The sequence below is a fragment of the Zosterops lateralis genome (genome assembly GCF_965231275.1).
Source record: "Zosterops lateralis genome assembly, chromosome: 11".
In the NCBI taxonomy this organism is placed as follows: Eukaryota; Metazoa; Chordata; class Aves; order Passeriformes; family Zosteropidae; genus Zosterops; species Zosterops lateralis.
Genome location: NC_139771.1, coordinates 1,312,999 through 1,336,138, shown reverse-complemented (window position 1 = coordinate 1,336,138; position 23,140 = coordinate 1,312,999). Strand labels below are relative to the sequence as shown.

Genomic DNA, 23,140 nt, shown 5'->3' with positions numbered 1-23,140 from the left:
AAACAGTTTTCCCAAATCTTTCTCAAGCAAGACATGCCAATCATCCAGCAGTGGTGCTGAGAGCTGTCAGAGCTGAGGGAGAGCTATTTTTGCTCAGCCTATACATCCTCACTGTCCTCAAATGCAGAAAAGACAGTCTGGCATTATCCAAGCAGGAGAGCAATTGTGACAGTCAGGTAAAGAATATGACCTGTGGCACCCATAATGTGTCAAAAAGATTGATAAATCAGATGTTTTAATCTAGTGGTTTCAGTACAGGAGAGGGCAAAAAGGATAATGACACTTAAAGTTTGTTGTTGACAATATATTTAAAGGTGTGTGTAAACAGGTGGGTCTATGGACTCATACACAGCCCTGCTTCCCTTGCTTTTGGAAAGTGTTTCACAAAGTAACATTTTGATTAAAATTTTAAATTTATATGGAAGAGAAAAATGCACTGGTTGTGAATTATTCATTGAAAGTAAAACTTTACAAATTTTATTGTCATGTCGCAAGCGAAATTAAAAGGATGCATAAAGGCATTGCCAGAGAATTACATAACTTTGGGTGGATGTGTGGTTGGTGCTAAATGCTGAAGAATCTTCCTCTTGGCCCCGAGGCAGGAGAGGTGGCTGAAGGAGCTGGTTGTTGCTGTACCCCAGCCAGGCTAATCACATTTTAAATATCCCTGGAACAGCTCTAAGTTGTGTCTGCAGTTGAACTGATTCCTTGATGTCTGGGACATATGGAATTAAAAGTATGGAATAAAACCCTATTTAGCACCTCTTTCTGCTCTGTGCTAGACATAATAACATGGTAGGAGCAGATTTGATAATCTGCATATTTTATAGCTGATATATTGGCTTTGTGCAGCCTTGGAGCACTGAAGAACTTGGTGCAATGACAAATGTGTTATCTTCTTCATATGGAGTCTTCCTTCAATGCCCTGGCAATCTCCAGATGCCATAATTAAATATAGTGTTGGCCTAGTTAAGTAGAAATGCATCTAATTACTCCAGGATTGTCTTAGCCACTGTTATGCAATGTGTGAATTTCACGTACTTTAATCCACTTACAGTTTCATTTCTGTTTTGTCCAGCACTGTGCCAAGCTGAACTCCCATTGCTTCAAAAACCAGCTAGCACTCTAACAACAATCAACCTGAATATCTGCCAGTTTTGAATGAATATAAGTGGATAATTGAAGTTATTTGCGATAATTGCATATGCTAAGCTTTTAATTTATTTTTATCCTTTATTTATAATTTCTGCTTTGACTGTGCTTTGCTGCACTTAGTGTGGCTGAGCATTGTCTGGCTGTGTTGCAGTGGAATTTGTTCAGTTTTTGTATGGCATTAGTTGCAAGATTGATATCTATCTTAGGCAGATATCTAAGCACTAGGAATTTGAATAGCAAGGTAACAGGCGCTAAATAATTTTGGGTACATCTTAGTCACAGCAACAGTAACTTTAGTGCTAAAATTTCCTAGAAAATGCCACGCAGCTGAGGAGAACAATCTAGGGTAAAAAATATACTGCCAGGCTTTCTGCAAAGAGGAAACTTTGTGTGTGTTTGTGTGTCCCCATCATCAAGGACTGAACCAGCCAAACTGCCAGTCTGGTATCATTGCCCTTTCAAAAGCCTCGTGTGCTCCTGAGAGGAGCAAATATTCCTCCAAGGTCAGAATCAGTGTCTGATGCTTCTCCACGGGATATGGCAAACACATGCAAAGATTTTTGTGGCAAAACATTGAGACTGGGAAGTCTGTTTGCACATTGGGGCATTCATTGCTATCTGATGTGATTCTGGGTTTGGGCATGGCAAATAAAAGTGAGACTGAGGAGCAACATCAAAATCTCTCCTGGTTTCTCTACTTTGTCTGCTAAATGAGCTGTGAAAGGAGCATACCCCAGAACTCTGAAGGAAGTAAGGAGGACCTGCAGCAGAATTAGCACCATGCCAGAATATTACCTAAGCTCACTTAATGCTAATAAATCTTGTTCTCTCTCAAAAGCAGCCCAGTCTTTTCAGAAGTTTTCAAAGCACCTGCAGCCCTAAAGATTTCCTGGAGAGGAAAACCCCCCTTCTCACATTTGAAATGAACCCCAAAATGGGGAAGTCACAGGAAGGTACCTGGGTAATGTTTTTAAAGTTCAGTGATCTATTGCTGAGTGCTCCCACATGCACGGCGTAGGCTTCTCATGGAGAAGCCAGTGAAGAAAATTGCTCTGATGATGGAAACACAATCTCGTTTCTCTCCCAGGAATACTTTCAACTGCTGAACTATGTTTAAATAGTTATCTGGTAGCACTTTAGGAAATATTTTTGGCATAGTCACAGCTCAATTACTATAAAGTTTGATTGGGAATTAGACATGCAAATCAAGAGTAAGGGTATTAAAATTGAAGAATTAAAACTGAAGAAGAGTAACTATTGGTAGTTGTAAGTATTTTCTGCACACAGAAAACTGATGTTTTAGTGTACAGAATGCTGCTGGTTTTCAGCTGGTAATGTACGAGCTACAAGAAACCTTGTTACAAGACATGAAAGAAGTAAAGTTATAAAAACAGGCATAGGCTTTCCTTTCTTGTTATCTGCTGTTTTTCTTTAAAAAGTTCATTATATTTGATTAAGACAGAAATCTTGGTTACCATTCCATACATAAGAATCAGAGAGACAGACCTGTTAAAGTTACACAAATGATTATTATTATGTTTTCTTCCAAAACACATCTCAAATCAACCTCAAAGTTTTTCAGGAATCTCAAACAGATGTGATGCCATGGGAAATACTGAGAAAGTTTGTTAGAGTTCAGGGCTATTTTTCACTGTTGATTGAATGCATTTGATGCTGGAATATAAGAGCAGCCTACAGATTTGTCTACACTTTAATGACTGTGATATGCCAGTGCATTTTTTGAATGAAATGTTATTAAATTGATACTATGGAATATAAACTATTTATGTTATGGACTGAGATGATACCAGTACCTAGCTGATACTAGTTATAATTAAATTAGAGCCTTTTTCTATCCTTTTTTGTGATTTGTAACAGTTTGGTTTTGAGAAGACCAATTTCAAGAAGCATTTCTGGTTTTATGTGTTGCAGTTGGCTCATCTCGGAAAAATAGGAAACAATGAAATATAATTATTTGTTTTTAAGATTTCATAGGTGAAAAGAGAAGGGCGTAACTTCAGTCAGATTTATGGATAAAGATAGTAACCCTCCTCAGCCAGGGGTTCAGAAACTGTTTCAAATTTGGTTATGCTTATGAATTTATTTAATCTAACTTCAGAATGGGATTCTAAAGAAGGAAAATCATTAAGAAATAATCTGAAACCCTTAAATGTGCATGAAAAGAGAACAGATCTCAGAAGCTAAAATAATTAGCCCACCCTCTGGATGATTGTGTGATTTTTTTCTTGAAACTATTATTTGCAACTTTTATTTTCACTTTTTTTTTTTCCCCCCTTAATTTTTGTTGGATTCTTCTTGCACCTTATCCATTCTGTTTCACCTTTCCTATGCTCTGTCTATAACAACCTAACTTGAAAGAGAATTTATCTGGGAATATCAGTTCACTGAAATTGTAATATCATTTGTCAAGAAAATTACCTTGTTAGGTAATTTGGGAGATAGGTTAGTAATTTATTGAAAACAAACAAACAAACAAAAAACCCCAAAAAACAACAACAACAAAAACCACCAAAAAAACCCCCCACCAAACCTCTACTGTTATGTAACAAACATTTATTTTTCATCTCTCGACTTTTTCTATGTTATTTATGGTATCAGTAACACTGAATACATTGACCTTATGTTTTGGTGACCATTTCGAGGTTTTTTGTGGTTCTGTTATTTGTTCATCTCCTGCTTCATGCCCTGTTTTTATCCATGTTGCATTGTGAATTCTGGGACTGGCAGTTCATCTTTCTCATGTTTATGTGTATTGGGAAAGTTCTAAGGATTAGTTCTTTAACTAGGGAACTTCAATTGAGCTGTGCCTTAGAACATTATAATTGCTTTATCTAAAGATTGTGTGCTGCCCTTGCCAGTTCATGTTCACACAGACACTTTTACACATTTAGGGCTAAATCTTTCTAAAAACACCCTTTAATGGTGTGAGTGTACCAGTTCTTGCTCTGTGTTCATAATTCATTCCATGTAAGTGCATGCAGATAACTCAAAATTCCCTTCAGGATAACCACACCTTGGGAAGCATTTATTTGCTACAGCAAGGATTGAGAGTATGGCTACTCAAATGAAAATATATTGGCATTTCTATAAGAGTGTCAGGATAAACTATTAAGCTAAAATTGCTAATCAGGCTAATGTTGAGACTCATTACTAGATAACTGCTCAGTCATTAAAATATTTTAAAAGAGATTTTTTGCCTCCATTTAAAGAAGTTGCAGTATTACATGTGGTGTTTATGTTTTTGCCTGCAGAGTGTTAAGGAATTTCTTCCATTGTGCTTCATCTTTTTGGGGGCGTCTTTAAAAAAAACCCAAAACAACAAAACCCCCCTCCCCCTCCACCCCAAAACAAAATGCAACAAAACCCCATGTTATTTGCATTCAATTTCTTCATTCCAATATAATTTGTGTATATCCAGTAATATGTAATTTTGTGGAGTTGGGCTTATTATTGGCTTTCCTTTTCTGTAGCTCTCCCAGATTTCTCATGGTTTATTTTATAATGGTGTTGAGATACTTAAAGCAAACTGTGGTTAAGGACTGATACATAGAAAATGCAGCATATGCTTGTAATTTTTTTCATTTCATTTTGGTTTAATTTTTTATTTAGTTTTGTGAGAGCAAAACACAAAATGTGCTTACATATTTGTTTCTATAGCTTCAAGGAAAAAGTTCTGTCAGTAGACACTTCATTTTGTCATTGAGTTTCTTGTAGAAAACGTTGCTGAAATGTACATTAAAAAAAAGAGTAACAACTGAAATCTTAATGAATAATTCAATAAAATATCAAGCAGTACTTTTAATTTCTGAGCTGCCCTTGTTACCAGATGTTTCTACTATTGCCCATCTTATGCTTCTCTCGTTATTTCTTACATGTGGGGATAAATCTTAGTTTAAATTTATTTCACTGAGGCAAAAATGTAATTGAAGCACATTGGGATCAATACAAACTATATAAGAAGCTGTGAATTATTTTTCTAGCCTGCTAGGTAATAATATCTAATATCACTGGTATCTCATGAAATACTATAATAATTTTTCTTCTGATGATTAAGTAAGTTTTTCACACAGAAAGAAAAATATGGTTTTCCTTTCCTTGTATTCTTTTCTGTATGAAGAATTTTTTTGATCCTGTCACTTTTTTACTCTCAAACTCATCAGTCAAGAACTTTTGTATCAGATGAGCACAGAGTAGTAATACACCTATGGCTTTATAATCAAGGAAAACACATCTGCAGTAATGCATTGAATTAGAGTAGTTATTTTACATAAAAGGCTTTTTTCATGCTTGAAAAATGAGGGCTATATTTGTAAAATCCTTTTGTAAAATCGCTAGCATGCTGACTAAAGATGGGCTTCTGAGAATATTCAAATGTGTATGGATTTGTTTCAGTTGCTATAAGGCTTCCCCCCTCAGAAGAGAAGATTTGTGTTATTTCCCTTTTTAGACCCTAAAGACAAAAAATTGTGGCTCAAATGAACGATCATTAATGTTTCACATTGCAAGCTCTGTTCTTGTTACTATTCTAATAGTACAGGATTAGTGAGAACAACAAGACAGAAGTTCATAGTTTCATTTGAACTGTTTATCCATGGATCCCCCTCCTGCAGCGGGTTGGGATGTGTTGTTATTTTGGGGTTCTTTTACCCCTGTACATAGGAAGGTGAGCTTGGACATTTTGCCTGTTCAGTTGTGGTTTGATTTGCCCAGTGTTGGAACCAGTTCAGTTCAGTTCCAGTTTGGGTCAGAGATGGGTTTGCTGTGAACAGCTGGGTTTTCAGGGGACAAGTTGTTTAAAGCTGGAACCAGTGAAATGTCAGGGAGCTGCTCCAGGGCTCTGGGAAAGTGGCCTTTTGCTTCTCTGTATCAGCCGAGGTATCAGGAGTATTTCCAGTTTTTAATTGAATGTTTGAGACTGTAATTCTGCACCAAAGAAAAGTCTGCGGACTCTCCCTGCAGGGTGTGCAGGGAGGGGGCAGAAGCCCAGCAGAGGGCCCGGGGTTTTTAGGTGCTGCTGGCTGTGAGTGAGCGGGAGATGGGCAGGAGCAGCCAGGGAAGGCTGGGACTTGCTGCTGCTCTGCAAACCCCAAACCCTCCCTGCAGCCACCACTCTGCTCAAACTGTCAGCATTCTACTCAACCATTTGTTCTGCATTGGCAACCAGAAATATTTTTCTTGGTTCAGTTTCCATTATAGCTCAAACTGTATAGCAATCAATATGAATTCTGATTTCATTTTGATTTATATCCAAAGACTTGATAAATGTGCAAACGGTTATGAAAAGGGAGAAAAAAATGTGTGCATGGCTGCCCACTCTGCGTATTGTTAATGAGAGTCTGGACCTTGCTTTGTGATGTAAAATATCTGAAAATATCTATGTGTACCAGTGTCTGATAGAGCGAAGAAAGGAAAAGACACAGTCTTTTGTTTGATTTTGGCTTGTACATATATGGATGCTCAGGTAGCTTAAATGAAAACTAGGCGTCTCTTCCATGGTTAAAATACTCTGAGGTATAAAGAACCCTGAGTAAAACCTTAGAAAGGGTATAATGTCATTTCCCAATAGAATATGTGCAGCAAACCCTTCTATGAATTAAATGGTTCAGGTAGCTGTGTTTTGGTGCAACCATGTTTTTTTCCCTATCAGATGATAATGGGGAGGAACAGTACAGCTCCAGTACAAGGAGTTATGGATATTTTTAAGAGGGCAAAAATACTATTGAATTGCTGCCATTCTGTAAATGTTACTTCTGTAATTGCAGAAAAATCTTGTGATAATGTATGTTAAGATAGTATTTCAGTCTGCTCAATAAACGAGCCTAGGTTCTATTTTTCTTACTATTTATAGTTGATTTGTAATTTAGAAATTCATTTTTATGTCAGTTTCTTGAAATCAAGTGCATTATTAGGGAATACCTCGGGTATTAATGTTAAGGAAGATTTGAGAAGGGCTCCTATTTGCAAAATAAGGTTGATGTTAAATCAACTATATTTTTGTTCTCTCAAAAATTATTTTCATAATGGGAGCTGCAGGAAGCTGAATACTGGTGGAAAAATAGACTTTTAAATTTATTTATTTATTAATAGGTGACTTGTTTTTAGAGTTTTGTACCACCAACAGTGGGTACTGAGAGTTTTAAAAACTTGGTCCTTTATTTCTTTTTTAAAATCTGGATCATATATTTTTATTCAAAGAAGTATGAAAGCAGATAAATTGCACAAACCTCAAACAATCTGTGTTTTTATATCAGGTTATAAAGTTGTTATCTATTATTTCAAAAACACATGTTTTTTTTTTTTTCAGCGTCTCGTTGAAGCTGCAGAAGATGCTTATCTGAAACATGAATTTGATGCTGACTTACAGGTAGTAAATAATTATTTTCTCAAATGTTTATCATCAGAGTATATATAATGGTTTATACAATAGCTTTCTTGAAGAGCTGCTGTAGAAAGCCAAACATGTGAGTAGTAGAAGGATGCTGATTACAGAAAATGGAATTGTGAGGAATGACCTTCACTTTTAAAAATTTCAAGTTATTAAACCTTAACAAAATACAACAAAGGACTGAATAAGGAAAAAGGGCAGGGCGCTGGGATGGTGCCATGTGCTTGTCTACAAAATGTCCACTCTGCCTTTCATACCCCTGGGGTTGGATCACAACCCTGACGCCTCCCAGGGTCTGTCATCAACCCTTCCTTGCCCTCCATCGGTGGGCATTACTCTCCTGCAACTCAATTGGATCTCAAGTGTTGTCATGCCAGCCCCATTCCAGCTGCCCCGTGCAAGGGGCTCCTGTACATGCCTTCCCTCCTTCCCTCCACGTCTGGGACAACCCAGATGGGCTGTCTGGGGGCAACAATACACGAGGAGGAAAGGGAACCATGGGGAGAACAGAGAACGTCCAAACGACAAACCACAATAACACAAATATACATCAATAAAGTTTCTCTTAATGTACACACAATATTCATCCCTTAACTGCGAGAGCCAATCGTGCCATTGCTCATCTATAACAGAATTAAAGGAGGCTGGCTCAGTATTTTGACAGGTTATGTACTTAATGCTTGTGTGTTGGGACGCCAAGCAGGTGGCTTTTACTCTTTCAGAGATTTCATTTAAATTCCCTTGCATATCCGTGTAGGTCACATTTTTGAACACATCAATTAGCCTCATGTTGTGTCTGCAGTGTGCTGGTAAGGAGCTGGTTTGCAGAGAGTCGAATTTGCAGATGGGGTGAGACCCACAGGGATGGGATTAACATGACCTTAATTTGTGCAAGTGGTTTGTGTTTGGATCAGTGTCTAGAGCAGATGCTGGTTTTTCGTAGGAGCCCTTAGAGGTGCACCACTGTTGTGTGTTGCCTTTAGGCATAACACGGGAGGGAGCAGCACCCTGGCAGCTCACAGCTAAAAATGTTTAAAGCAAAAGCTTTTGCCTAAAGAAGACATAAAAAAAAAAAAAAAAAAAAAAAAAAAAAAAAAAAAAAAAAAAAAAAGAAGTTGATTTTAGAAACCAAGTAATTTAACTTGACACTGAAAGTTTAACAGAAAGTCTTACTTAATGCTTAGATGAGTAAATACCTTCTTACCTTTAATTGAATTTCTATATCCATGGTTTCTTGAATGCCATGTTAGGTGGAGTTTTGTCTACTTTGTCTCTACCTAGTTTTAATTTTAAAACCTTCTGTGAATATTTGCCATAAGACTATTTAAATTTTGGGCTTAAAGAAGTAAAGGAAACAGAGACTTTTTCCATAGACATTTTCCCATATGTGTATCAAAGAAATAAACAGATCTGTTAAGTTCTGTTTTCAGATTTTGCCATGGTTGCTTCCAGTAATCAAAACTCACTTTATTTTAATAAAAATATGATACAAATTACTGATTTATGTGCAGAAAGGAAGAAAAAATAGAGTCAGCTTATCAGAACCAAGCATAAAAAAATTGAGTTTAGAAGGCTGTGATACTAAGATCTGTCAGCCCAGGTTGGAGTAAAACGAGCCCACTGAAAATGATAATTCACATTATTGTTGTATATTCAAGAGGTGCTGGGTTCTGTATTCAAATGCATTAGAGTTCTGTTATGCTCCAGTCTTGCAGAGGTGTGCTGTGCTTCATTTTGTTGAACTTTAAGCCTTGGAGAAATAGGAACTATTGTCTGAATAAATCAGAAACACACTTTAGAGAAGATGTTTTAGAGGGCGGCAGTAAATGCTTCTTAACACTGCAGGACAGTTCTCACTTTGACAAAGTCCTTCATTTGCTGAGGCTCTGGTGATATTAACACTTTCGGGAAGCCAGTTAAAAGCCATTTGTGTCAGCAACATTAACAGGACAATCAAATCTTTGTGTGGAGCTCTGTTGTTTATTACTGTCATGGTCCATTAAAGCTAATCAATTGTTAATCTTGGTTTCAGTGACCCCTTTGCAACCCTTGCTGGGTGATTGTTGTTCTTTATCAAAAATCTCATAATACCATCTGCTCAATAGAAAGTAATGGCCAGGATGATTTGATCGTGTACATTCAAGTGGAAGGGGACAGAAGGCTTATATAATGTGCAGTGTATACAATTCTGCAATCAAAGAGGAATTTTTTGGCATTTGTGTTGCTTTGGCTGACGTGTGGAAGACAGGATTAAATGCTTTGAATTAGTGATATGTGATACAGCACCAGCCTGTGCTCTTTGTGCTCAGATATTCTGGAAATTCAGAAAGCACATAAAGAAAGTGTTATTTTGCTTTGGATAAAGATAATAAAGAGGGTAACATCTTCTATTTAAAAAAATCAAGTAATTTATAATTAATGTTAACTGAAATTTGGCCTCCTGATCTTTTACTACCTCTGTGCTTGGGAGTGGGTTTTCTAAGATGTGAACTGCTTTGTTATGGTTCACAGAAACACTGTGGTGAATTTGGTCTTCTGTGTCTTGAGGACAGCATAGACAATATTGTTTTAGTACATAAAAATGATAAAAGAGAGAAATAAAATAATATTAATATTTTTATTGACTGTAGAAAAACACCAACTTAAAGAAAATAATAACTGTAAGACTTCACCTTTTAGACTGCTGGTATTCTCTTCAGCAATGCTGAAACTGTATTACTTGTTTAGACTAAACCTGATCCCTTCTGGTCGTTTTTCATAGTAACATTATTAGTTTTGTCCTTAGTGATTCCATAGGTATTCTAATCAATACACTGTAATTCTGTATTATGGTCTAAGCACTCAACTATCTATCCCTGGATTGAATTTGTTGGCACCACCAACCTTGTAGTCATAAACATAAATAAAATTCCCAGAGAATTGAAAGTAATAAATCAAAATGGGTGATGTGATGTTTAACTCATCAGTATTATACATTGCATGTTTGAGTAATGGCCAAACTATGAATCAGTGAAAGCAGACCTTAAAGATTTACCTTGCAATATTTGGGGTTTGGGAGATTCTTTTTTTTTTTTTTTTTTTCCTCTTCTGTTAGGGATGTGAGGTTATAAGGAAATAACCATCTAAATTCTACTTATATTTGAATCTCAGTCTAGGGTTTCCTTACCTTATGGTTATGGGTGCAAGTCATTTGGTGTTACTAAATATTATTTTCAAGTTTTTAAATTTCTTTAGTCATGCCTAATGTATTTGGGGATGTAAAAGAAGTTACCATTTGTATTACTGTAGCAAGTTGCCCTATCATAATATATAGGTGTTAGAAACTGCTTCTCTTCCTTTGTATGGGAATGTCTCAGTTCTCACCTTTGTTTAAAATGAAGCCATTCCCCTGATTTTGTGACTTTAACATAATGGAAAACCCCCCAGCATAGAGGTCAACTGCCTTCTCATATACCCAGCAAGACTGCAAGAGTATTGGCTGTTGCAGGTTTTGAAGTGATTCTACAATCATCCTTTAGTTTCCTCGGCTTAGCTGTTTGTCAGAGAGAAAAAAATGGAGAAAGATAATAAAGAGAGTAACATCTCTGTTAGGAGATGATCTATTAAAAAAACCAAAGCAATCAAATAATTTATAAGCATTGGTAACTGAAATTTGGCCTCCTATTCTTCTACTGTCTCTGTGCTTGGGAGTGGGTTTTCTAAGATGTGAACTGCTTTGTTATGGCTCACAGAAACACGGGTGGGTTTGGTGTTCAGACCCTTGGAAGAGGCTCTGAAGTGGAAAACTCTTCCCTGGAGCTGCCACGTACCTAAGAATTTGTTGCATATGCAGCTGATATAACCACATAGGTTTGGAAGCTTACTCCTCCCACCACACTTCATCAAACCACTGAGAACTGGGCTTTTGAAGGGTAAAAATGCACAAAAGTCTCAGCAGCTGCTGCCCTCCTCAGTGGGTGGTGGAGCAGGCTCAGCCTGCAGCCGGGGGCTGGGGAGGCTGCTGAGCCCTGGGCTCACTATGCCCCCGTGTCACTGTCACTGCTCTGTGACCACAAACCTGGGCTGGTATCATCTGGGCACAGGGAGGGCAGGATTCCCCTGGCAGGGTTGGACTCTTTCTGGGTTTCCACAATCTCAGGAGGTGGATGCTCAGCAGTGGGGCTGGTGCTGGAGTTCTCAATGTGGCAGTAAAAATAACTTGTGCTTTGTCACTTACAAACAGACAAAAAACACCATTAATTTTAGAAGAAAGATTTATAATAACTTAGTTTGTACCCAGTTTTTGTACTGCTGACCCCAGTGTCGGAAGGAAGTAACACAAAATTTTGTCATGACTACTTTTCATTTGCTGACTGATTTCGCTACAAATACAAATCTGCAGGGTAGTTATTTATTTTCTCTGTGTTAATTAAGTTGATTAGTTCATTTGCTTTACATTCCTGCTAGGTTTTCTGTGATGTGATAATAAAAAAGCAAGGTTATTTCTTTCAGTTAGAATCAAAACTGGTGCACAGTTGATGCACTGGAATGTCCAGATTTTTTTTTTTTTTTTTTTTTTTTTTTTTTTTTTTTAAATTTTTTTTTTATTATTGTAGGTTTACTTCCTGCATAAGATAGGAGAGGTTCAAGTGCCAAAGTTTTAAGATTGTTGACTTTATTTCAGTTTTATACCCGAAGACTAGATGAGGATTAATCAAATAGTTTTTAGGAAAAGATTAGTTTATTTTAAGAATACTCATAATTTAGTGGGATAAAAAAGGAATAGTAGTGTAAGGCTGTTTTTCATTATTCATTTTTCTAAGATCTATAACATATGGCTGAGCCTTAAGGAAAAGGTTTGCAAAACTATACCAGAGTTTGGTACCTGTCTGCCAGATTTTGCTGTCTGTTAACTCCAAATTGCATTTGGTGTCCTTGAAAAATCACATCCTTACTCTAAGACTGTGTGTGTTGGCTACATAAAAATCTTGTGAAATCAGCAGATGGACAGTTAAGGAGTTTCCAGTGGTTTACACATGGGAACAATGCACTTTTTTGAAATACATATTTTGAAAATCTGCAAAAATTAAGACTTTGTATGTTTAGGAGAAAGCACAAATAGTAAAAGAGGGCTGAGGAGCACAATTAGTCTCCAGTTCATGTGGTTTACAGCTTCTGGATTTAATCCTCCAACTGTTAATACTATTCAATAGTTTATTGTTTAAGGGGAGCTGCCTGACTTTTTCTGATTTTGCAATTTAGCTGTTAGATATGGAGCTTAAACACAGATATAAAATCTTAACCTAAATTGATGGTACTTTAAAAAAAACCACCTGAATGTTTATTTAGTATAATGATACCAGGCAAAATTTTATAAAGATGGATTATTAAATGCTTAGGGATTTAATCAAAATTTAAACAAATAGATGATAATTACATTTGACATCAGGTACTGAAAAATACCAGGACAAAAGATAATTGAGAAGAACTATTCCACATAATCTTATGAAACTTCTACTATAACACATGCATTACTTTATGTTAGTATTTCAGAAAAGTCTGTTTGCGTATTTGTTGTCTCACTAATATTGCATGAGGCACATGATAACCAGATTTACAGTCTATTAATATTTTTCTGGCTGTCAGAATAATGTCCACTAGTCTGCAGTCAGCTCTTGAAGGGTCCTGAACATCTGCAATGGGAAAGGGAAGCCTCTTGGACTTCGAGCACTTGTAACAGAGATTAAAATTACTTTTGGAAAAGTGCATTTAAAATAGGAGTGCAACATCTGAAGTTTGACAAACTTCACGGATTGTTTATCCAAGCTGCTTATTTTCTAAATCAGAATTCAGTCTGTCTCAACTCCAAGCCTGGAAACAGCCTAAATTACTTTTTAGATTTTCTTTGAAATATTTTGCAGGTCCAAGTGCTCTCAGCTCTGTTTGGGTGGGATGTGGACACTGCAGCTGGAGCTTTCCAATGAGGCAGGAGAAGGAAGAGATCCCTAGCTCACACAAATCTATGCTGTAAACTTCTGCACAACTCCTGCAGAAGTAGTTGCAGAGCACTATAGTTTATTCATCTGTAAAATCTGCCTCTGGAGCTCTTTCCCGAGGTGTCTCACCCAGGATCTGCTCTTAAGGGCTTTGTCTTATTTCACTCTGACACTGGGAGTCTCTGTGGTTTTGTTCATCCAGCTGGAGGCATAGTTTGGATACAGCTAGGGTGTAAAATGCTGCCAGGACCTGCAGAGGTGTGGTTCTTATTCTGAATAGTTTGAATTTTTCCATACTGATCAAAAGATAAGGGAGATCAAGGAAAAAAAGAATTACAGAATTCAGAAAGTCCTTAAAAACTGACTGCAACACCAAAGTCTCAAACGCTTAAGAATTACAGTGCAGTTTAAACGCTAAAAGGAAGGAAAAAGTGCACAGAAATGTGTCTAGTGAGCTAATGAACTACAAGGCCCAGCAGGCCACATTTAAATCATAAAAGCATCAGTTAGAGTTTTTATTTGATGTTAGTTTTTCCTTTGGTATTTTTTCTTTCATAAAATACTTCAAATATTTTTTTTCTGAAAGAGATAAAAGGTTCCTCTTTGTAGTTCTTAGTTTTGTATTATTCTTACTGATTTTTGTGAGCTCAAATTAAGGACTTGCCAACTGCTCTAACACTGCAACAAATTGGTTTTCAGACTTTTGGCCTTTTCAGTGGAGAGCATTTTAGCTTGTCTACTCTTTCCTATTTATTTTTTGAGGTTGGCAAGAGGAAAATTGAATTGGTTATGAAGCTATCATGACATCAGTGAATCCAGATATAACTGGTAAAAATGTGTGGCAGAATTCATGTGCAAAGTAATCTTCAGAGGAAGACTCCCACTTGGCCTTCGCTCTGCATGCTTGGTAGGGATTAAGTATCAGAAAGGGAGTACAGAGAAAAAGAAATGCCCTGCACCTTTTTGGTTATTTTAATTTCAAAGCTTTTATGTTTTCTGACTCTGTGGCGAGTGAAGGGAAAAAGAGAAACAAGGTTCTGGGAAGCCAAGCTACCAATATTTTAGCTCCTCTTCTAATGATAAATGACTTCATTAATTTTTTGCACTTTGGAGTTTTGTAGTTTGGAGATGTTTGAGCACTGAGGGAATATTTTTGTTGTTTCCAGAAGATTATGATCAGTGGATAATTTTTATTACTTTTCCTCCTTCCACACATTTGTCTTGCTAACAATCTATGTTCTCTTACTACAAAAAAATCAAATGTAAATAACTAGACTGATTTTATTTTTGTTTGTTCATAACTTCCGTTGACAAGGAGTGACTTTGAGCACAGAAGAGCAAAGTTTATCTTGCTGTCTCAGAAGCAGAGATGCATGAGAGATGATTTTCCAGCAATTTTGTAATTTTGGTGCAGTTCTGCTTATATAAGGGTCCCATCCAAAAAGAACAGTAATTCTCTGCCTGTCTGGTTCAATGGCTGTCCTGTCTACACGGGGTTGGACAGCAGAGGAACCGGCAGCTCTGGTCTGAATCTGTTACTGCAAAAAATGTTCTCTGCTTCTGGGAAATTTGGCACAGATTTCTGGAGGTTGGTTCTTCTCACTTCAGCTACAGGATTTGTCCTCTTGGTATCCATGAGCCAGAAGTAGTTTTCAGACATTTCTGGGTTTACTCTTGCCAGCTTGTCCCAGAACAGCAGTCTCTATCTGAAGTATGTGAGGTGTGTGCTGAAGAACACTCCATAAATTCATTTCTACCCATCAAATATGGACACAGTGCTTTCGTCTCGTGATACCTGCTGTAAATTACCTCACAGAAATCTGAAACCTAGAGTTGTCAAAGAACTGTATGACTGGGCTGATAATGCTGTTTTCCTGAGATTTTACCTTTTATATTTTTATGGTCCTTTATTATGTTTGCTTGCTACCAGCAATGAGAACAAAACAACTTTATCATCCTGTGAGTGTTTTCAAAATTTCAGGTTCTCTGATTAAACCTTGAGACATCCCAAAGGTTTTCCCTGAGCAAGAGAAACCTCTGCTTCAGAGCAACTCATAATCACTTAGGTGGGGCTCTCAGGATATGAGCAACCTCTTCAAGTTTCTTCTCTAGTGAATATAAAATTATTTGTATTATGTGAAACTATTCAGCAGAAGAGTTAGTGAGACACTCAGCTCAGAAAAGCCTGATGGATGGGGCAGTCGTTTTGGATCTCAGAGGCTCTAGTCTGAGTGTCTCTCCTACTTGATTCAGAGGATAGCTTTGAACAGCAGCATAAATATTTTCCTCTCTGGCACGATTCTGAAAAAAAGAAATGTGTTTTCCAAAACTAAGAAGATTAACAGGTCACATCTAACAGCACCAACAAGATGGAACAGGAAGTTTTTTCATACAGATAGTACCTATACAGTTTTTCCTTTCCCATTCTCAAGTCATTAAGTATCTCCAGGTAGCTTTTTTAATGCTCTCTGTATGCATCTTGTAAGTATTAGAGCCATGTTTAAAAGACCTAAAAGCTTAGATTCTTGCATATTCATACAAACTCGTGGGTTTTATAAGAAAAACTGAAATTCTATTTAGAATAGTGATAAAATAATTGTTTTTTTGCAACATGGAATTCTTTCATTTTTTGTTTTTGCAAGGCAATTCTTTAACTTATTCCAATAGAACAGCAACAGAATAAACAAGTATTGTTCAGATAAGGGGATAATGATGTACCAGAAGAAACCAGTCCCACGAATATGTTAATTTTCAATCAGGTAAAAGGGACAAAAAGAAAAAGGAGAGAGACAGTATGAAATGAACATTTAACAGAAAATCAGTAACAGTACTTAATCCTTAAAATTAGAGTGAAATTTCTCATATCCAACTGGGAGTGAGGGTAGACTTGCAAGAACTTTACCTGAGACTCCAAAAGAATTTATTCTCAAAATGCTCAGCATTCCTTCCAAGTTTGCCCAAACCAGAACAGATTCAGCCAATGTTTTTGCCTTTCCTCCCAGTCAGAACTGCATGTGTACCATTTGTTCACAGTTTACAATTGAGCAGTTGGAGGCTTTCCTGCATTTCCAGGCAGACTGTGCTTTTGGGAAGAGGAGATCCCACCTGCCCCAGGTCCTGCCCTGGGCAGGAATGACCAGTTGGCAGAACAGGTTAAACGAGGCAAACTTTGTTTTGTGAAAGGAAGGACATGCAGGATGCAGAAGGAAGAAGAAACGCGCAGAAAAAGGTTAGGTGTCAGAAGACTGTAAAGTGCAGGGAAGAAGGATGGAGAAGGAGAAATACCTAAATAATGGGTAAAGGCAAAGCTGTTAAGTGTTAATATCTTAGTGTTTCAAGAGTACTGACAGTAATGTTTTTGCAAGTCTCTTTAAGAGCCATTACCTTTGCTTAAAGTGAGGCTAAAATGGAGAAACCATTTTCAACTACTTTAAAAAAAACCTTTGGAGAGAGCAGAAGAGTAGGTCACATTCAAATAAAATTTTAAAATAGGTTTCAGAGAAGTCAGGCAAAACAAGTATGCATTGGAAGCAAGGAAGAAATGCTGCATAGATGAGGAAAAAAGATCAAAATGTTATTGAAAAACATGCACTCTTTGAGATTGCCATAAACCTAAGAACTTGGCTTATCGTTGTCAGAGCAGACAGAGATGATGTGTTTAATAACGTGTCTCTCGTAGATGTTTATGGGCCTATCAATTTCCAATTCTAACTAAGCAAGAAAGCAGCTAAAGGACCAGAGAAATGACATACAAGGTGAAGTTAGAGTTGCCAGTGCTTAATGTTTGGCATACTGGTGATAGCAAACAGGAATTTGACATTGAAATTCACTTCATAGTATGCAGTTTTTTGACTTCCTTTGTTCAGATTCGTGGCCTTGAAAGTATTGGACATCTCTCTCTCTCAGAAAAAAACCAAAAAGCTTCTCATCTGAAAACACTTTTCAATTAGCTTTTAGCTTTGTGCTGCAGACAAGGTCAGCAGAACTCCGAGCCCTGTGCTTTGCCCTGCCCTCAGCACTGAGCAGGGTTCACACTGGAGTCAGACTTATTCCTGCATTCCCAGTCCTGTCAAGATCTCAGAGAATGTGTTAAGAAAATGACTCTCATTGGTTTAAGTGATGCCAAAGGTGAGTGACAGATCGGAAGAGTTTGATCCTATCAAGATTCATTTTGAAAAATTCTGCTCTGGCTTAGCTTTCCTTTATCCATGGATATTCAGTACATATCTGACAGCACAAAGAGGAGGTGATGTACAGGGATTGTTGTTTTCTGATTTGTTAAGTTTTCTACAAAGGCGCACTCAGTCTTACATCAAAGCTATGTGTCTGAGATGTGTGTTCTGCCAGGATCATGTGTTTTCTGAGTTCCCCAGAAAATGTTTTTTTAAAAAATCTATTTGAAATATCTCTTTAATTCTGTGTGCACTTGTACTTGTATCTGAAACTAAATGCAGGTACAGAATGTTGAAAGTGCAAGATGCTGAGGTGCTTAGGGGAACAGGCAGTGCTGGAGTTAATGCTTTTATTTATAGGGCTCATTGGTCAATGATACTGAGCTCTCCTCCAGGAAAAAAAGATCCTTAATTCACTCTTACAAAATTCAATGCCCTATTGTTCTCACTTTTCTGAAGTCACTGTTTATAACATTGCTCTCCTCTCCCCTCTGAGGAATAATATAATTTATTGGAGCAGTTCATTCATAGTCTATGTGATATCTATCTTTTGGGACAGAGATACCTTTTGCATGATGTACACACTGTTAACTTCAAACTCTTCCTGTTTGCTTTATGTGCAAGGGTTTGTAATCAGGAATATTTATGCATCCTGGTACCCAGTTGTGCTGTGCTTGCTGTTTTCTGCTCTTCATAGAAAATTAAACTTTTTTTCTTTTTGGCTCACACCTACCTGAAAAGCAAAAGATTTGAGAATATTACCCAATGGATTTATGATTACTAGGCAGATAGCCAGTAATAAGCAGTGATATCTGATACTACAGCCCAGACATTCTCTGCTTTTTTCCACCTTTTTCCTATTATCTCTAGGTTTAATAAACTATAAATGGGAGACATAAATGGCAAACCATCTTTTCTCTTTTTGTGCCTTTTTTTTATGTGGAGGTGCTTGGTGATGAGATTAAGTTAAGGGTCATATATTCTTCCAGCTTAGTATTTAGGAATAGGCAAATTATTGAAAAGGGTGGAAGTGATCTAGGCTTATTCATTTTTGTGGGAGAGCAGCTTTTTTTTGCTACACAACAATCATTTTAAATGGAAATAACAGTATTATAGGTAGAGATTTAATGAATATATATGAGAAAGGCATGATAGGAGTCACTAAGCAGTTCAGGGCTTTAGATGAGGTCACGTTTCTGACTTGTGTAGTATGCAAGTGAGTAAATCTTAGATGACCATAGTCGAAATATTTGCAGGGTATTGTATATCATACTGCTTATTGTGGGAAAAAAAATTATTTTCTTGCCTCTGGCTTATAAGAAAGATATTGCGTGAAAACCAGCTGCATTTGTACCTTAACATTTCCATTGCATGTATTGTGTCTTTGTTTCTGGATCTCACGTAATTGCTGACTGTGAAATTAAAATACCAAAACTCATTATTTCAATCCTGAAATATAACTTGCTTTAGGCTTATGCTTTTGTCTCTAATTGTAGTGTCCATGTGTTGAGCTTCATTAAGTTGAAACAGAAGGAGCCCCCACTTTTCTGTTAACGTTAATTAAACCTGGTAATGGTTATTGTCTGAAAATTTTCTGGGTTCAAGTAGGTTATTTTGCTTCTGTCTCTATTTTCATGCATCATTTCATCAGTTATGGTTTGTCAATTCATAATATACAGGATTTGCCTGGACTCAGTGAACTATGGGGTTTTTTAATCATAAAAATACACTTCCATGTTTAATTAATGCATAGCTGGAAACTTCTCCTTGTGAAATAGTCACTGGTGACTTTTAAACTCTGATAAAAAAAATTTGGAAAAACAAAAGCAATTATTTTTCCATGAATAATAGGTGACAGCACAGCACACAGTAGATCGATGTCAAGGGCCACAGTTAATGACTTTCAGGTCTTTTTAATATAAAAACTGAAAATTTCAAAATTTGACAAATCTCTGATGTGTAAAACCTTCAGCCTTCTGAGCTGTACTCCATATAGACTTGTGGCCATGACTGAGAGGATGAATTAAATATGCACATTCAAAGGCATGTATAGTTTTGTATTTATGCTTTAATAATTTTGTTTAAAGTTCTGCAATTCAACCTTAAGTATAATGCACATCTTTATCACTGGTTTTGTGGGTTATGCTGTGGGAGATGTCCTCCTTAAAAAATACCCTAAAAAATCCCCTAGTGAAAGACCATGTCTAAGATCAGGCCGTGGGTTTTGCTCAACAAAGCTCAATGATTAAATGCATGAAATAAAAGATTAGAAGATGTACTTGCCTATGGGAAAAGGATGGGAAAAAAGCAATGGTTTCTCCCTTGAAAAATCACGCAGGCCAGGTTTAAATAAGTGTTTTGTTTGTGATTCATTAAAAAAGGAACATTTACATAATGGTAATTTTATTTAATATTACTTTTCATACATTTTAGATTTCAGACTTAAACCATCAGCTGTTCAGCTAAAGCTTTCAGACTATTCAATTGAAATGTAAAAAAAGAAGACAGTTTTAAATTCTATTCTGTGTCCAGTTAGCTTTTTGAAACAAGGAGCATGTGTTCAGAAAAATATTGCTGTGCATCCAAAAAGTGCCAATCAGAGATATTAGTGAAAGGTTTAATGGATATTCAGTGCTGTGTGAAGCTCCTGCTGACAAATTCAGCCCAAGAGCTTTCAGCATCATATGCAAACCAGAATTTTGCATCAAAGAAGGGGTGAGGAGAGGGGGATGTGCTGTGTTGGAATGGACCATGGAAGCTTTGGGTGTAGGGATGGCAAAGGCCCAGCTGGTTGACAGCAAAGTGAGGAGATTTGGTACCATTTTTATGGCTTGTGGAAGCTTATGTTGGCTTTGTGATTATTTTTCTTTTTTTTGACAGGGTGTATGGAATTGTGATGAGGTAAAACAGTCTGGGCAGAGGCCGTCTGAGGTTATGAAAAGCTGTGGGAGGTTTTGGAGGCTGTGAGGTCTTTCCAAGCCTTTCTGCCCAGCCCAGTGGCCTTGCTGCCCTTGCACAGCTTTGAATTGCTCTCCATAGTCTTCTCTCCTTTCAGTCACACTCCCCTCCTCACTGGGGGGCTTAACTCACTTCCCCCCTCTCCTGCTTCAAATTCTGCCAATTCTGCCCCCATGGCAGCAGCAGAGAGCTCTGGGGGAGACAGGCTGGGACTTGCTGTGGGAAAGTGCTGCCCTGACTCTTCCTCACTGCCTGGCCACTGGAGCAGCCTCATGTATTCCACACTGCCCTGGCTGCTGGTTGATCATGTCTTACACAAGACCTGTCACAGAAGGCCCAGCAGCCCTTCAGCTCCCCGTGTCTTTCCCCATCACAAGTGTCACATCTTCTAATGCACTCAATGCTGGGGAAACAGATGCTTCCTACAAACCCTTGGGAAAATAACAGTCCCACTAAGTATAATGGCATTGGTGCCACAGGTTAATGACAGGGTAGAGATGTTCAAAATTCAGTGCAAACTCCTCAGTAAACTGGCAAATCCTATGTTGCCTTTTGAAATTTTCTCTCATTTTCACTGAAATTCCCATATGGGTAAATATCTATTGAGATAGCTCTCTAAAACTCAAATGATTATTTTTCTCCTAGGAAGACCTAAATTTCCAGGCTTTAGCTATGTGTTAAATGTCAATAATATGAAAAAGCATAATAAGGAGGTTAAATATCAGATGGTATTGTTATGAGAAATTATTCAATATCTGTATCCTCTCCCCTTATCTACTCTGTTTCATTCCTTGGAACAGCAATTTTCTGCAGATTTTATGGCACCTACATTCATTGGGATCTATTACAGGCTATAGAATGAGAAATCTCTTAAAGATTAATTGAAATTTAGAGAATAAGAATGTGTAGCATGTACTATAAAACCATTTGAATCCCAAAATACTTTTTTTGATCTGAGTTCTGCACTGAACTCCTTAAAATAGCAGCCCTAAGAGTATCCACAATTAACCCCATAGATAAATGGAATTATTATTATTATTATTTTAAATTTAATTCCTTGGTAAATACCCTACTGTGTATTTCCTCCAAATAATTCCCAGTCCTTGGCCTTTCTACATTGAGGCAGCACCAGTATTCCTCTTGAGCAGAGGTTGCTGGGCTTGTGGAGAAATAGAACAATGCAGATTTTCACCTCATCTTCCTGTTTTCCCTCTGTGTATGAGAAGACAAAACTGAGAGGTGAGATTGTTGTCAAGGCCAGTTTGGGTGGATCCAGTTTTATTTTATCTGGGTGAGTCACCTGTGTCACTTGTGTAAAGCAGGAGAGCCCCTGGTGTGCCAGGATAAATCAAGAGAGGGACAGGAGGAGATATACAGGATATGGGATACAAAGCTGCTTCATTTGCTGCCTTGCCCTTACTCTCCAGACTGCAGCTCAGCTCTTCTTTTGGCTGACAAAGCATTTCTGCAGCGACAAATCCTCCTCACAGGCGAAGACGTGGCTGATGGTTTCATCAGCTCTTTGCCATGGTTGCCTGGCTCCCGGGAGCCCTCAGCAGTGTGCAGCACCTCTGCTCCGCTCTCCAGATAAGCCATGACATGCACTGGTGAATTCGGGGAGCATTGCCCTCAGCCCGTGTGTGAGGGGACTCCAGAAGGACAATGTAAAATCTGTGTTTTCTGATTTGGACTTTACAGTGCCATAAACAGTGACATCATTGTACATATACACACAAATATATAATGATGAATACAGCAAACGCACTCTTGCACGTTGGCTGGAGAATACATGCTCCAGGCCCAGATTTAATAGGAACTTCCATATTCCATTCTTGGAATATAAAGCCAGCTTTATTTGTCTATTTTGACTTTTGCATTAATAAAATGAGGTCAGGAAATCTGTTAAAGTTTATCTTTAAAAATGTTTTCAACCTAGTCACTTTGTTTTAAAAATCATTTCCGTTTGTTATCTGCACGTCTAAGTAGATTGTGTTTCCTTGTGATTGAGTCCCTGAAGGAATGCACTAACAGATTTCTGTAATTGATTATACTTTAATGATACATAATGGCAAGTTCTGTTTTCCATTATTGTTACCCTACACCCTGAACTGTAACTGCTGTGATACCAAAATGTATATTGATATACAATTGATTTAGTAACATTTTACCAGTTGAAATGTCCTGCATTAACTAAAACCATGTCTCCACTACTTCAGGAGAAATGGCCATTCACACATCCAGGGCAGGTGCTGTACAGATCTGCAGATGGTCTGTTCCCCCAGCTCACTGCATTTGGCAGAGGTCAGCACTGCTAGGGAGCGCTGCAATCACTGTCTCTGGGTATGGGACCTGGCTGTTCTTACATTTGCGATGTTTTGCTAATTACATTCTTTTCTTTTTGATTGTCCTTTTTCAACAAGTGATCCACCACTTCTCGCTCCCACTCCTTGCAAACCCTGATGGCCAATAAAGTG

At 37.5% G+C, this 23,140-nt stretch overlaps 1 protein-coding gene across 1 annotated transcript in view; it reads left to right on the top strand.

Moving 5' to 3' along the window:
• The window catches only part of CACNA2D3 (calcium voltage-gated channel auxiliary subunit alpha2delta 3), a gene marked incomplete at both ends in the record, with an annotated part of 408,746 nt that overhangs the window by 116,724 nt on the left and 268,882 nt on the right, over positions 1 to 23,140 (top strand). The window contains one exon of the mRNA XM_083869455.1: positions 7,481 to 7,540. Coding sequence (XP_083725581.1) covers positions 7,481 to 7,540 — 60 coding nt within the window. The remainder of the gene's footprint in view (positions 1 to 7,480; positions 7,541 to 23,140) is intronic.